The sequence below is a fragment of the Solanum verrucosum genome, unplaced genomic scaffold, assembly GCF_900185275.1.
Source record: "Solanum verrucosum unplaced genomic scaffold, falcon-dt-bn FXZP01000251.1, whole genome shotgun sequence".
Lineage (NCBI taxonomy): Eukaryota > Viridiplantae > Streptophyta > Magnoliopsida > Solanales > Solanaceae > Solanum > Solanum verrucosum.
In genome coordinates, this window is record NW_026020453.1 from 823,129 (window position 1) to 836,811 (window position 13,683).

Genomic DNA, 13,683 nt, shown 5'->3' on the forward strand with positions numbered 1-13,683 from the left:
AATTGGTTTATTGGGGTGATTTAGGGAGTTTCATTGAGAGTAGTGTGAACCGTACATGTTTTTGTGAAGAATATGTTGATTTTTGCCAATTTTTAACAAAAGGATGAAAGTTGTCAAATTTTAAATAATTGAAGGATGTTCCCTATCAAAGAAAAATAATTTAAGGGGTCGTTTGGTGTGAATGATAATACCAAATAGTCCTGGGATTAAATTATAGTACCACTTAATTTGTTGTTTGGTTGGCAAGTCCGGGATAACTTATCCCGGGATTAATAATTAGTACTGAGATAAGTTATCCCTTCCCTTGGGTGGTATAGTAATCCCGAGATAACTTATCCCGAGATAAAATAAGTAAATGACAAAAATCTCTTTCAACCCTTTTGTTATGTCACTTTTTACATTCATGAAGGACATGTTTGTAAACAAATAAAGTGTTCTTAAAATTTATTATTTTGAATACAACAAATCAAACACTCAATAAAAAATAATCTTATCATAACTAATTTCATCATAATTTATCCTATCATAATTAATCTCATTAGAACTTGAATTCAAATCAAACGATCCCTATATAATTTAAGTTAAGGATATAGTTTAAGAATATTTTTGACAAAAGAACTCTTTGTTTTCCATTAAAATTTTCCAGCGTGATGTTTGGTATAATTGAGTTTTAGTTAACTAAAGGACAAGAATAAGGAGGGCCCGTCAGAAAAGTAGGTTAACAACATAACGAAATTAAATTTGATTTCCTTTATCTCCTTCCAAAAAGTGTGTGTATACTACAGTACTGAACCTTCACTTCGTTCTTCACGCCCGCCATTCCATTGCTCAGAAATGGACTCTTGGAACGAATGGGTTGAGCAGACACTTGAGAAACTGGAGTCCCGTAAACTCCTCCGTTCACTTAGGCCAATTCATCTCTCCGACGATAATTCACATACTGATGAGTTTGAATGTTTTGATGGATTGCGCCAATGGGATAGAGCCTCAGTCGAAGTAGAGATTTTAGAGACCACATTCCAGAAATGGCTCCAAGATATTCCTTCTCCTGGTATACTTTCTCCTTTTTCCCCTTTTCTCCATTCTTTTTCTAATTTCAAATTTGATGAAACAAGATATAAATGTAATGTGTGGAAAGTTTAGTTTCATAGGATCAAAAATCTTTAAAATTTGACTAGTTTATATTGAAAGTTGTGGAGTAAAGCTGTCAAATGTTCACTCAACTTGATGAATTTTATCTACTAAAAGAAGTCATGGAACTATTCATTCATTTATTTAAAAGTCACACTCGCCGGAAAATCCATTGAGTGTGATCTACCCGTACTGGTTTTACTTGTGTAAAAGGGTCGGCTGGCAGCTCCTAGCTCCTTTTACATTGTTGTAACATCTCAATTAGGTACCTCCCATAATTGAGTCGGACAAGTTGGCAGAATTTGCTGCTCTAAGATGCCTTAAGTTTGTCTAAGTTGTAGCTTCACCGTGATGCATGTTTGGTAGCCTACGAGTCTGCAACAATTATTTTGTGTCTGTAATTGTACTTGAGCTGAACTTGATTCTTGCTTATTTTAACCTATTTATTTGAATGCAAGTTGGAGTATCTGATTATCGTGTGTTATTCAATCTCTTTGTATGAATTCTTTAAATTGCAATGAATAACGTGTTATAACGTTATTGGTGGCGAAGTATTGGTGAAAGAGCACAAATTAAGCAAAGATGACGAGCATAGTATAAGGAGGAAAAGAATATTATGCTGGTTGATTTAGAACACGCTGGGAGCTGTCGAGATTTTGGGTATTGCAGAAGTATAAGGAGGTCAAGGGGGGATTCATAAGATGAGAGGGGGAAGAGCGACCGGGCCTGATGATATTCCTATGGATTTTTGGAATGCATGCAAAGTAGGTATTAGGTGGCTAACTGAGTTCTTGTATTATTTAAATGTCATTTTTAGGATGACTAAAATGCCCGTAGAATGAAGGCGCAATATAGTGATCCTATTGTGCAAGAATAAGAGTGATATTCAAAATTATAACAACGGTAGGAGTATTAAACTTCTAAGCCATACTATGAAAGTTCGAGAGAGGGTGGTAGAGATGAGGATGAGGAGGCCTGTGTCTATTTCAAAGAACCAATTCTGATTCATGTCGGGGTGACCAACGAACATGTACCATTGAGCCAAAACCCAAGTGAGAACTGTGGAAGGAGACTTGAAGCACTTTTCAGTCAAAATGGGGTTGTACCAGGGATCAACTCTTAGCCTATTTTTATTTGTCTTGGTGATGGATGAATTGACACGGCATATTCAAGGAGAGGTACTATGGTGTATGTTATTTGAAGATGACAAAGTATTGATTGATGAGACACACGGCAGAGTTAATGATAGACGGTGGTTTGTAGACAGACCCTAGAGCCTAAAAGTTTCAAGGTTGAACATGAATAAGACATAGTACATGGAATGTAAGTTCAATGACATATCACATGAGGTGGATATGGATCAAGGATTGATACACAAACCATCCCTAAGAGATGAAGCTCAAGTATCTTGGTTAATCAATGTCACACATCAAATTGGAGTGGGGTGGATTAAATGGAGGCTTGCATTTGGTGTATTATGTGATAGAATGTGCCACCGAGACACAATGGTAAGTTCTACAGAGTGGTTGTTAGACCAGCTATTGTATGGGGCACAATATTGGTTGGTCAAGAATTCACATGTTCAGAAGATGAATATAATGAATATAGTGGATATGAGGATGCTTAGATGAATGTGTTTGTGCACTAGGAGAGATAAGATTAGGAACAAAAATATACGGGGTAAGGTGGGAATGACCTCAGTGATAGACAAGATGCGGGAAATAGAACTGAGATGGTTTGGGCATGTAAAGAGGAGGAGCACAAGATCCTAGTCAGAAGGTGCGATAAGTTGAGAGTGATAGGTCTAAGGAGAAGTATAGGTAGATCAAGGAAAAGAGGTGATTATACATGACATGTCATGTCATATCTTTGGCTTACTGAGGATATGATCCTAGATAGGAAAGTATGGAGGTGGAGGATTAGGGTAGATGGTTAGTAGGTAGTCGAGCAATTTCTCTCTTTCTTATAGGAGAGCACAGTTCTAGTTCTGAGCACCCTGTCTGCTCCCTACTTACCCGTATCATTATTATTTTTATATTACTATCTTATTTTTCAAATTGTATTACTACCGTTGTTTCTTTTACTTGGGTTATGTTTACTGTTTTTGCTGTCAGTACTTCTCTTTTCTACGGTATTTTCACCATAGCTTTTACTCTTGCTTTTGCCAAACTTGTTTTTGAAAGAATTTTTCTTGGGCCGGGGGTCTATTGAAAACAACCTCTCTACCTCACACAAGGTAGGGGTAAGGTCTGCATACACCCCACCCTCCCCAGTCTCCACTTGTAAGATTACACTGGGTATGTTGTTGTTGTTGTTATTGTTGAATAACGTGTTATAACGATCTCTCTTCTACTTCATTCTCAAGAGAAATGCACCTCTTTATTTGCACTCTGTTACATGAGCCATTATCTCCGGTAACACTGAATTTCACCTTCAACAGAATACAGTGAATTTTCTGGTGGTTTTATGTAAATTTTTGGCGAGTGTGGCTTTTAAAGAAACAAATGAATCATTTAGTGACTTTTTTTTATACAAAACAAAGAAAAGTGACTTTAGTATATAAATTCATCAAGTTGAGTAATCAGTTGAGAAACTTACTGGACAATTGTGATAGTCATGCAGAAATGGAATTGTGTCTAAATGTTTAAGAACGTAAAAAAAAGAAGAATAATTGCCTCATAAATTGGTATGGAGAGAGTGGTAGCTTCATTTACCTCCTAGTTGCATTACTCGTACAAGCTATGTTAGTTCTAATAAAAAGGCTGAAGGATGCTACCTTAAGAAAAGCTACAAGTTTTACAAAAATGAAATACTTTGCGATATGTATCGCTACAGTCCCTTGTATGAATTATCATAACAGGCTGAGATGTTGCACTCATCACATACTTTTAATCAATTATAGGAGATGACCTTGGTGGTAGTGGCGTTGCTTATACTGAAGCAGGGACAAGTGCTGGAGGATTCAGAAAGTTAATTCTATTTTCTGGAAATGATTATCTGGGCTTGAGTTCCCATCCCTCAGTTATCAAAGCTGCAACACAGGCATTCTATTAACTCCTCTTCAGCATTTTGTTTATTAATGAATTCTTGTAATGCTATCATGTCCCGTTGGGTAAATTTGTTCTGACTGTTGTATTCAGGCAGTCCAAAAGCATGGAATGGGTCCAAGAGGTTCTGCACTAATATGTGGTTATACGAATTATCATAGATTATTAGAGTCATCACTGGCAGAGTTGAAAAGCAAGGAGGTATTATCTTTTTAATTAGTTAACTCTTCGAGGTTATAATTTGATTTGGTGAACTTGCTTAGTTGGGAGATTATCTATCCGTAAGGAGATAGTAAAATGCAGGAGCCTGTAATGTGTTAGGACCTCACTTATTCTCCATTTTATCTTTTCCTTCTAGAATTAGGGAAATAACTTGGGATTTTAATAATGAGCAAGTTAACTCTATACCTTGTGTTTGGACATGAAGGAGGACTACTCTCAGAAGACTTTGTAATAGAAAAATTATTACATGTTATTTTCGATTTTCCTCCGGCTTATGTTCTCCCCCCCCCCGCACACACACACACCCCACCACCACCAACACACACACAAAGATGCATAAAAAAGAGTTACCTTTTTACCAATTGCTTCTGATGTCTTGTACACCACAAAAAGAAACTGCGTGTTTATTATTTATTTGATAAAGACAATTTTATGTTTATTAAACTAGGTTCTCACACTTAGCTGCAAATCTCGTCAAATAAGGAACCGATTGCCACTTGCTTGATGATAATTAACTATTAAATCATATCATCTGATTTGTGTTTCTTCTATTCTTATACCACCTGGATGCTGGAGTAAATATTTCAAAGTTCCATAATCATCATCTAGGACTCTGCATAGTATTAAGATGAGTGGATGCATCTTTCAAATTCATGGAATGTTTTAACTAGCAATGGTTCTAATTGGGATTATTATCCAAAAACTGACACACTTTCAGTGAATGACTGATCCAAACTGATGCTTACTCTCTCTGATTTTACATATTAGGATTGCCTTCTTTGTCCCACAGGCTTTTCAGCCAATATGGCCTTTATGACAGCTGTAGGCAATGTTAGTCTGCTCCTAGCCAAAGACAGTCAACCTTCAATAGATGAAAGAGTTGCTGTTTTTTCCGATGCCCTGAATCACGCATCAATCATTGATGGTATACGTCTAGCTGAGAAACAGAAAAGCGTAGCTGCTTTTGTCTATCAGCACTGTGATATGCACCATCTTAATGAGTTATTGTATGTTATTCTTCATTTGATTTCTACTTACGGTGGATGTTATTCTGTTCTCATTTGTATATTATTTGTGTTTTAACAGAACAAATTGCCCAATGAAGAAAAAAGTTGTCATTACTGACAGGTTAGTCATGATTGAAAGTTTCACTTGTTATCAACTTCATCTGCACTGTCATGACCCCAAAAATCGTGAAGCAGAAGGAAGAGAAAGTAGTATGGTGTAACTTTAATACCAGTTTCAAAAAAACAAAAAAGAAGGAAAAAGTACGAAAAAGAACAAATGAGTGGCATCAATCAATTTTATAGTGGCCATACCTAAATGCATTATTTAAATGTAGTTACTTTTATGATCTTTTAGCTGTACAAAGATGGATAAGTGGTGTATAAACAGCAATCGGGGGAGCATTTACTATAATTGAGTAATTTTTTTGCAAGCACTTGATTTTTTCCTTCTTTTGCCAGCTTGTTTAGTATGGATGGAGACTTTGCACCACTGGTTGAGCTTGTGAAACTCCGTAAGAAGCATGGCTTTTTGTTGGCAATTGACGATGTAAGTCTTTAAACTTCTAGTAAAGAAAGCCATATTTATCTTATTTTGTTCCTCAGAATCTTGCTTTGGTCCTACTAATTTTTCCCCTTCGATGATATCCATTGCGTATCTTCATTTGGAAGCACTAGTGAAGTGGTTCCAAAGAACTATAGTATTCATGTTCATTTACTTTCCTTGAGTTCTTCCATCTCTTGATATTTCGTCCTTAATGTAATAGTTTATTGCTTACGAAGTTTATTTTTACTTATTGCTGAACTGATTCGATTATGATATGTGTAATTATTATGAGAACTTTTGTTCTTTTTTTTTTCCTTCAACTTTCTAGGCTCATGCAACATTTGTTTGTGGCAAAACCGGTGGTGGTGCAGCAGAGTTGTTCAACTGCATAAGTGATGTGGACATTTGCATTGGTACTCTGAGTAAGGCAGGAGGTTGTCATGGTGGATACATAGCATGCAGGTACTCCAAAAGTAATAGTAAATTGTATGTCTCTGTGTGCATCCCCGCGTGTATATTATGTGTATACACAGACAGATTCTTTTATATCTTACTTCACTGAAGACTGCATGAGGTCTTAAGTCCAGTCCTCTTTTGATTAATCTTTAGGACACAAATCTTCAGTTTAGGAGCACTACTTTTTTATCTACTGCTGCGAGTTTTAGGTTGAAACCACTTGGCAGTTGAACAGCATTTGGAGCCAGTCTCCTTTCATTAATCAGAAACTTGAAGTAGACTTGTAACGAGACCGATTTCACTTACCTTTCTTTATGTGGATCACACAGAAGTTCTTTGGGTTATGGATTTTGAGCTCTATACCTCTTAAGTTCAAGTTGAATTTCTTATCCATATAAGTACTTTCTTTTCCTTTTTTGCTTTCTGCTTGTTTAGTTAGACATGGAGTTCTTTCAACAACCAGCAGAACATGAAGTAGTATTAAACATGTCAATTATAGATCAACCCTCTCTCTTTTATGAAAGTCAAATTCCTTAATAGTACTGAAATATTTGATCTTGATGCACGACTTAGCTAGTGAATTTTCTGTTATTTTCAATAAAAAATGTTGTTTACTCTTCTTCTCTTTTTGGGGTTGAAATGCTAAATGAACAGCAAGAAATGGAAGCAATTGATACAGTCCAGGGGCCGCTCTTTCATATTTTCAACATCTACCCCAGTGCCCATAGCTGCTGCTGCACATGGTAAATCTACTAAGTTGAATAGTGATTTTCATTATTGCTCTTATCACTTTAAACAAAATTTTAGTGTTTCTAGTTCCCAGAGTTATACAAGTTCCTTTCTTTTCTTTTACTAATTGGAAAAAATAAAGTAAAAACAGAGAATAAGATATATTAAGAAATATGAGGAGCAGAAAACCAGAACCAGGTAGAAACTGAGACTGGCACACAGTTTTCGTCCTTTGCATTTTATGTGGCTTTACTGTTTTTTCTCTTATAAAAAAAATGTGGCTAACCTGTACACTGTTAATGGTATGACTTATGCAGCTGCTGTTATTGTGGCAAAAAAAGAGATGTGGCGTAGAAGAGCTATTTGGAATAGGGTTCAGGATTTCCGTGATCTGACAGGAATTCCCATTACAAGTCCAATCATTTCCCTTATAGTGGGAAGTGAAGCGAAAGCCTTGCAAGCTAGCAGGTTTCCCTCTGTCTTTTGAGCATCTGTCAGTTCGTTTGTCTCTCTATTTTAATCTTTTCCTAAATGTAGCATCTCTATTTAGCAGACATCTTTTGGAATTTGGCTTCCACATAACTGCAATAAGACCTCCAACAGTGGCCCCTAACTCTTGCAGGTTTGTCTCTTTCGTATCACTTTCTGGAGTTTTGTAGTGATTGCTGTTGTTTTTTGTAATAGCATCCTATTAGGGCAATTTTTGTTGCATCATTTTCTGTCAATTTGCCCTCCTTATTTCTTCATGTGGAACTTTGGGCTCTTTTCTTGCATTAGTTAGTCTGCTTAAGGAACTTCTGATGCAGCCATCTGCTATCCTAGCTTATACATATGATATAAGATTTTTGGGTGGTTCATTTTACCTTGTCATCACCTCCTAGCGGAGGAGATAAACTTAACAAAATAGAGGGCAACCTTGGCTATGAGTGACAAATCTTTATGATGATTCAATGTTAATGACCTCATTCAACCTTTATTTAGAGCCTTCGCTATCGTGGGCTAGATAGATAGCTAGTAGTTACGAGCACCATTCCCCTGACTATAGATAGGAAAAGATGTAGAGGTGCGTCCCACACTCACTAGGGTCTAAGAAGTTGACGAAGTAGCGAGTTAAATGAGAGGCTAGAGTCAAAGGCGAGCCAATGAGCTTCTCAGTTAATGAAGAGCTTCCCTTGATGTGAGCAGAACTATCTGTTTCAATTATTAAGAAAGCGGCCCTCCATTCCTACTTTGAGGAGTAGATTGAAGGGCTTATCACTTCTCCTACTGCTGCGCACCTTCCATGAGCCACCCATAACAGTTATTTTTGAGTGGTCTGAAGTACTTGTAAAATGGATAGTTAGTATGTGAAGGCACTCCCCATGTCCCTTTCTTGAAAATTTCGACCTAATAATGTATAGCAATGACTTCCATTTGTTTGCCTGCAAGTTAGTACATCAATAATGTGGGTAATTCAAAGCAGCTATGAAGGTCTGCTCATGTTTAATCAAACATGGTTGGAACATATGTATATATATATATTCACATAAGTTTAATTCAGTGCTCCTTTCTTTCAGGTTAAGGATAGCTCTGAGCGCAGCTCACACATTAGATGATGTAAAAAATCTCACAGCTGCACTGTCTCAATGTATCAACTTCAGCGAGATAGGATTCTACTGCACAAGCTGGAATGCTGCGCGCCTTTAGCTAGTGCAGTGATAAGAATTGTAGTGCTGTCTTTTAGAACTCAATTGATCAAACATAGTGTATTCTTGCATGGTGTGTACCCACAGTCGATGCAATTTAGCAGTTTTTAATCGAATTGGTTGAGTTATGATTCATTGTTTAAGTCCAAACCAAACAAACTTTGGATGGATCGACTCTTGACTCTTGAATTATACATGTCTAAATTCTATCCAATCTGCATAGAAAACTAAAATAGAATCAGTGGGTCAACAGTTCTATCCTACCAAAAAAAAAAGAAGAAGTTTGTATCGTTATTTTCAGAAGGTAAATTGGTTATTTTTAGAAGACGCGCAGCTGAAAGCCTCTTCTTCTATTCATTAACAATTCTGGTTGTTGAACTTACATATTTACAAGAGAGGACCTTAGCCCGTCTCAGCATTTAAAATCGCAAGTTGACAACAAATGAACAAAGTCAAATCCCCCTCCCCATTTTCCTTTTCCCTACTTAAATATATTTCCTGTTTTATTATATTATTTTTATTCTTATTTAAATAAGAATTAATGATGAATTTATAATGTTCTTCTATATATTATTCGTTAAAAATGTACGTAAAGTTATTCTATTTTAATTGATAAAATGAGATTAAGAAAGAAAAAGATTCCTACATTTTTATTAGTTAAAGTGATTTTAAAAGAAAGAAAACAAGAATAGAATTATTCAAAAGTAATATTTTTATTATGAACAAAATTTGTTTTAAAAGAAAAAAACAATAAATTTATTTGAAAAAAAGGCATTCTAACCCAAACAATAGGAGTATTTCTGAACCAAACTATCAACTGTAAAGATATTTTTGGACTAAATTACAAACAAAGACATTTTTATTCATTTCAAATAGTTTAAGACCATTTTTTACTCTTTTTGATATATAAAAAGTGAAAAAAGATTTAAACTTTCCCCAATGCCATTTTTTCTTTTAAAAAAAGAGTCGAAACCCATAAAATGAAACGGTAAAAAAGAGCATTGGGAAAAGGAAACAAATCATTCCATACTAGTATCTAGTACTCTGCCAACCAATTCAAATTTTGCCTCCAATTTTGCCCTTTCTCACTTCTCCTCTCCACTTAAAATAAACATAATTTTTTAATTACTAACAAAGTACAATACAAAAGTTGTAAGAAAATTTTCCAGTGAACCATTTTTTGAAATGGCCAAGAAAAGCCCTGCTCTTTCTTCCTCAAAGGTACTCAATCTCCTTCTATTAATAGTATTTACTTATAATGATTAGCCCATGTTTCTAATTTGTTCTACCATTTGATGGCTTAATCAGAAAAAGGCACTGCAAATCAAGAAAAAGGCCTTGCCTCCTAGTAAAACCAACAAGGTGACAACCATTTTTTTACTCTTTTTGTTGATAAATAAGCATCTTTTTATGTTCATTTTTGCTTCTATGTTCTTCGAGGTGGGTGATCTTAAACTTTTGTCCCACTAACTTCAAGTTTTGACTTTTGATCTTCAAGTTTTGCCATGGGGCAAGCAAAGGTCAAAAGTTCAAGACCGTCCATTTCCAAGGTCATTAGGTGTCATTTCTTGAATGTATATTGTAAATATTGAGTTCTTGGTCATGCCCCTTGTTCTTCTATTAGCACTAATAAATGTACCTGTAAAATTCTTTTGCCAGGTGGTAAATGGAGGTAAAAAGAAGGTTCAAATATGGTCAGTGTCAAAAATGCAAAAACTTACTGTTAATTTAATTTTATGGTTTTGTTGTCTTTCTGATAATGCTTTTGATTCTTGATTTTACTAGCCCTGAAAAAAAGACACTGAAATACAGCTCTGTTGATGTAAATTCATCCGCGATGTTGCGAGCTGCAGAAGTACAAGCAAATTTGCCTTGTCAATTTCCTAGTTTTGTCAAGTATATGCTCCCTTCACATGTCACTGGGGGATTTTGGTTGGTAAGTCAAATTTTTCTTGAAAAAATTAGAAATTTTGTTTGTGCTATAGTCTTATTATTTTTTGTGAATACAACAGGGTTTCCCGAAGAAATTTTGTGATTGTCATTTGCCAAAACATGACGACATTGTTGTTTTAGTGGATGAAAATGACGAAGAATCTCCTACCAAGTACCTTGTTGATAAAAACGGATTGAGTGGGGGTTGGAGAGGATTCTCCATTGCTCATAACCTTCTCGAAGGGGATGTCTTGGTCTTCCAATTGATCCAACCCTCCAAATTTAAGGTAACACCTTATATTTGTTGTCATTTTTACAACATCTATCGCGTACCATAGACACAATGTGACTCGATCATTTTCCAGACCGAGTTAGTGTATTGGACAGTAACAATGTTAATATTTTATCCAAAAGTGACAATGTTAATATTCTTTGTATGTTGCAGTTTTATGATGATGCCCCAAAGGGACAGTAAAGCAATGGCCTTATTGTTGTTTCCCCTGTTTTAGGTATACATAATTAGAGAAAATTGCTTGGCAGAAATTGATGGGGCTATAACTCTTCTAAATCTGGATTTTCGTGCTAGACCAATCAAATCTGGTATGGTTACAAGCAGTATATTTAATTTCTATCGCAAACAAGATGTACAATCTGCCGATTTACTGATATTATTATCTCGATAGATCATGATGAAGAAATGAAAATCTGTGAAGCAAAAGAGGAGAAATACTTGGAGCCTCCTGTCCGAGATATTAATCAAGATGACAAAATTGGGGAAACCATGTTGTTACCAAACTCGGACCACGACCCTGTAGCCGATCAATGTGGAAATGACAGCGATAATGGCTCTGAAGTTTTAGAAGGCATTAGATTTTCACAATCACAAGTCGAATTCAAAGATGTGAAGGACTATTCTGGTTTCAGCATTCTTGTTGATGGCCTGATCATCGACTCCGAGGTTCCTGCATTACACATTCGGACCAAATACTATGATCTTTGTCGCACCCAAAATTCATTTCTCCATGACCATTTACTTGGTGGCCTAAATGTCAAGCTAGCTGCTGGGATGATTACTGAAACTGTGAACATTGCTGATGCCATTAGAGCCTGTACGAGTTCGACTCCTCATGAGTTTCTTGAGACTTGGGACGGTACATTGAAAGGGTTCGAGTGTTTAGGCATGAACGTTGGATTTTTACGCACAAGGATAAATAAGCTTGATAGTTTGTCAAGCGAATCGAAAAACGTTCTTGCATCAAAGAAAGTTGATCTAGCTGAAGCAAAAGAGGAAATGAGGATTCTTGAAGAAAAGGTTTTGAAAGTGAAAGAAGTGATAAAGAATGTAGAATCTGAAATTGAGGTTTTAACAAAGAAAGATGCAAACTTTGAGCTAATGTTCAAGGCATTGGCTGCTTCTCCATGGTAGAAAAAAAAATGGTCCTGATTAGTATTATTAGTGTATAATTAGTTAGTGAAGAAGCCTTTTGAGGTTCCTTGCAGGAATATTCAACTCTTTCTGCTATTTTTTGTGAGGTTACATGAGCCATCATATCCTTTTTTAGTGTAATTGGCTAAACTTTTTGTAAATGTTCGACAAGCACACTATCTAGTACGAAATTAAATATTTATTTGTATTAGATGTTCATCAGTTCAGGGTCTGACTAGCTGTTACGAGTCGAGAAGACCTACAAGTGTATCATAACATTTCCATTTTCATGTAATAATGGAAAAAGTTATTCCCTTGTTAACCAAATTAAGTTTAAAAACTATCTCCAAATAAGCTTCGAGGAATGTTTAATACTTTCTCATCAAAGAAAATAAGACCCTTACCTAGAATTTCACTTGTTTTCACAAATCAAAATAGAATTTACATATAAATATTTTTTAAAAATTAGATGGTGATTCTAAACCCTTTTAAAATCAGGTAGAAGAGTTGGATGTTGCAAACATATTTTGATTTCAACTCTCTAGCCCTATAACAAAATGGATTATCATCGATAAGTTGGCAATGTGGATATTTGATCATATATATTATAGTTAGCAATTGTCATATTCGTATTGTTTTATATTTTGACAACATCTTGATATTGATACTCCACTATAAAAATCTATTTGTATCGGTATTTACATCAAATCAATAAATGTATAACATGTATTTATATATAAACCCTAGCACTTGATCAATAGTATTCATCACACACTCTCACCTCATTAAATCACTTAAATATAGTAGATTAACATGATTATTTAGTTTAGACACGAAATGTGAGTGTATATTTACCATACTCTACTTCATACTCGTGTCATTGTACATGTATTCGATTAGTACAACCTCATAAAATACATGAAAGTAGTTAGCATTTAGAAGACATATAGAAAGATCCAATGAACCAATACAATCATAAAATATCCTGTGTTTGGTACTCATATTGTAATTCTGCATTTCTTTTTTTGATGCAAAAACTAGTACGAGTCACCCTCGTTGACGATCTCCCGTGACCTTTGCTAATTGGATCATGGTGAACTCTTGACGTTTGGAGACTTACTGATTTCCCTCTTTTGTATTATCTATATATTTTGTATTTTGAGTAGATAGATCTGTTGTATATAGTCCCTTTTTGTGCTTAAACACTCTTGTATCGATGACACCATGTTCGGAGTTTGATTCTTATGCATATTCGTCTTTCTTGGTCATTTGTGGGCTTTTAATGTATATTTTGTACCATCATGTAGATATCTATGTTATGGCCCTACTCTATGTATGTCTATTTTGCTTCCGCGTAGTTATATTCTAGATTTATTTATTGTTTATTTATTTGTGTTTTGACTTGCCTACTGGGGTTTATGGTAGGCGCCATCATGATCCGTGATAGAGGGCTGCATTGAAAAGGTATATAATTTGTTGTCCTCACTGCATGTTTTAATCTTAC

General features: G+C 35.4%; 2 protein-coding genes across 3 annotated transcripts; both read left to right on the forward strand.

Annotated features, from left to right (window-relative positions):
- Nucleotides 1-790: 790 nt before the first annotated feature.
- LOC125808624 (8-amino-7-oxononanoate synthase) lies at nt 791-9,049 on the forward strand. Of its 2 annotated transcripts, XM_049488299.1 has the most exons (11): nt 791-1,051; nt 4,034-4,173; nt 4,272-4,379; nt 5,169-5,407; nt 5,487-5,528; nt 5,867-5,954; nt 6,280-6,413; nt 7,062-7,150; nt 7,454-7,604; nt 7,690-7,758; nt 8,693-9,049. In XM_049488299.1, exons 1-11 carry the CDS (start codon nt 835-837, stop codon nt 8,820-8,822), a joined length of 1,407 nt encoding a protein of 468 aa, XP_049344256.1. In that variant the 5' UTR covers nt 791-834; the 3' UTR covers nt 8,823-9,049. The 2 variants fall into 2 exon arrangements, with proteins under 2 accessions (XP_049344256.1, XP_049344257.1); XM_049488300.1 differs by lacking the exons at nt 4,034-4,173; nt 4,272-4,379 and having other exon boundaries at nt 834-1,051; nt 5,191-5,407.
- Nucleotides 9,050-10,006: 957 nt separating this feature from the next.
- On the forward strand, nt 10,007-12,179 carry LOC125808634 (B3 domain-containing protein Os01g0234100-like). Its single transcript, XM_049488308.1, has 7 exons — nt 10,007-10,042; nt 10,130-10,183; nt 10,481-10,515; nt 10,607-10,757; nt 10,834-11,040; nt 11,263-11,353; nt 11,437-12,179. The coding sequence occupies exons 1-7, from the start codon at nt 10,007-10,009 to the stop codon at nt 12,177-12,179; spliced, it is 1,317 nt and encodes a 438-aa protein (XP_049344265.1).
- Nucleotides 12,180-13,683: the final 1,504 nt, after the last annotated feature.

What these genes read in the sequence shown, in the direction of transcription:
- LOC125808624 (XM_049488299.1), top strand. Translation starts at nt 835, where the DNA reads ATGGACTCTTGGAACGAATGGGTTGAGCAGACACTTGAGAAACTGGAG. An exon ending in CACCATCTTAATGAGTTATT is followed by an intron (nt 5,408 to 5,486) that starts GTATGTTATTCT and finishes GTGTTTTAACAG; the next exon opens with AACAAATTGCCCAATGAAGA. An exon ending in CATAGCTGCTGCTGCACATG is followed by an intron (nt 7,151 to 7,453) that starts GTAAATCTACTA and finishes TGACTTATGCAG; the next exon opens with CTGCTGTTATTGTGGCAAAA.
- LOC125808634 (XM_049488308.1), top strand. Translation starts at nt 10,007, where the DNA reads ATGGCCAAGAAAAGCCCTGCTCTTTCTTCCTCAAAG. An exon ending in CTGCTCTTTCTTCCTCAAAG is followed by an intron (nt 10,043 to 10,129) that starts GTACTCAATCTC and finishes TGGCTTAATCAG; the next exon opens with AAAAAGGCACTGCAAATCAA. An exon ending in TCACTGGGGGATTTTGGTTG is followed by an intron (nt 10,758 to 10,833) that starts GTAAGTCAAATT and finishes TGAATACAACAG; the next exon opens with GGTTTCCCGAAGAAATTTTG.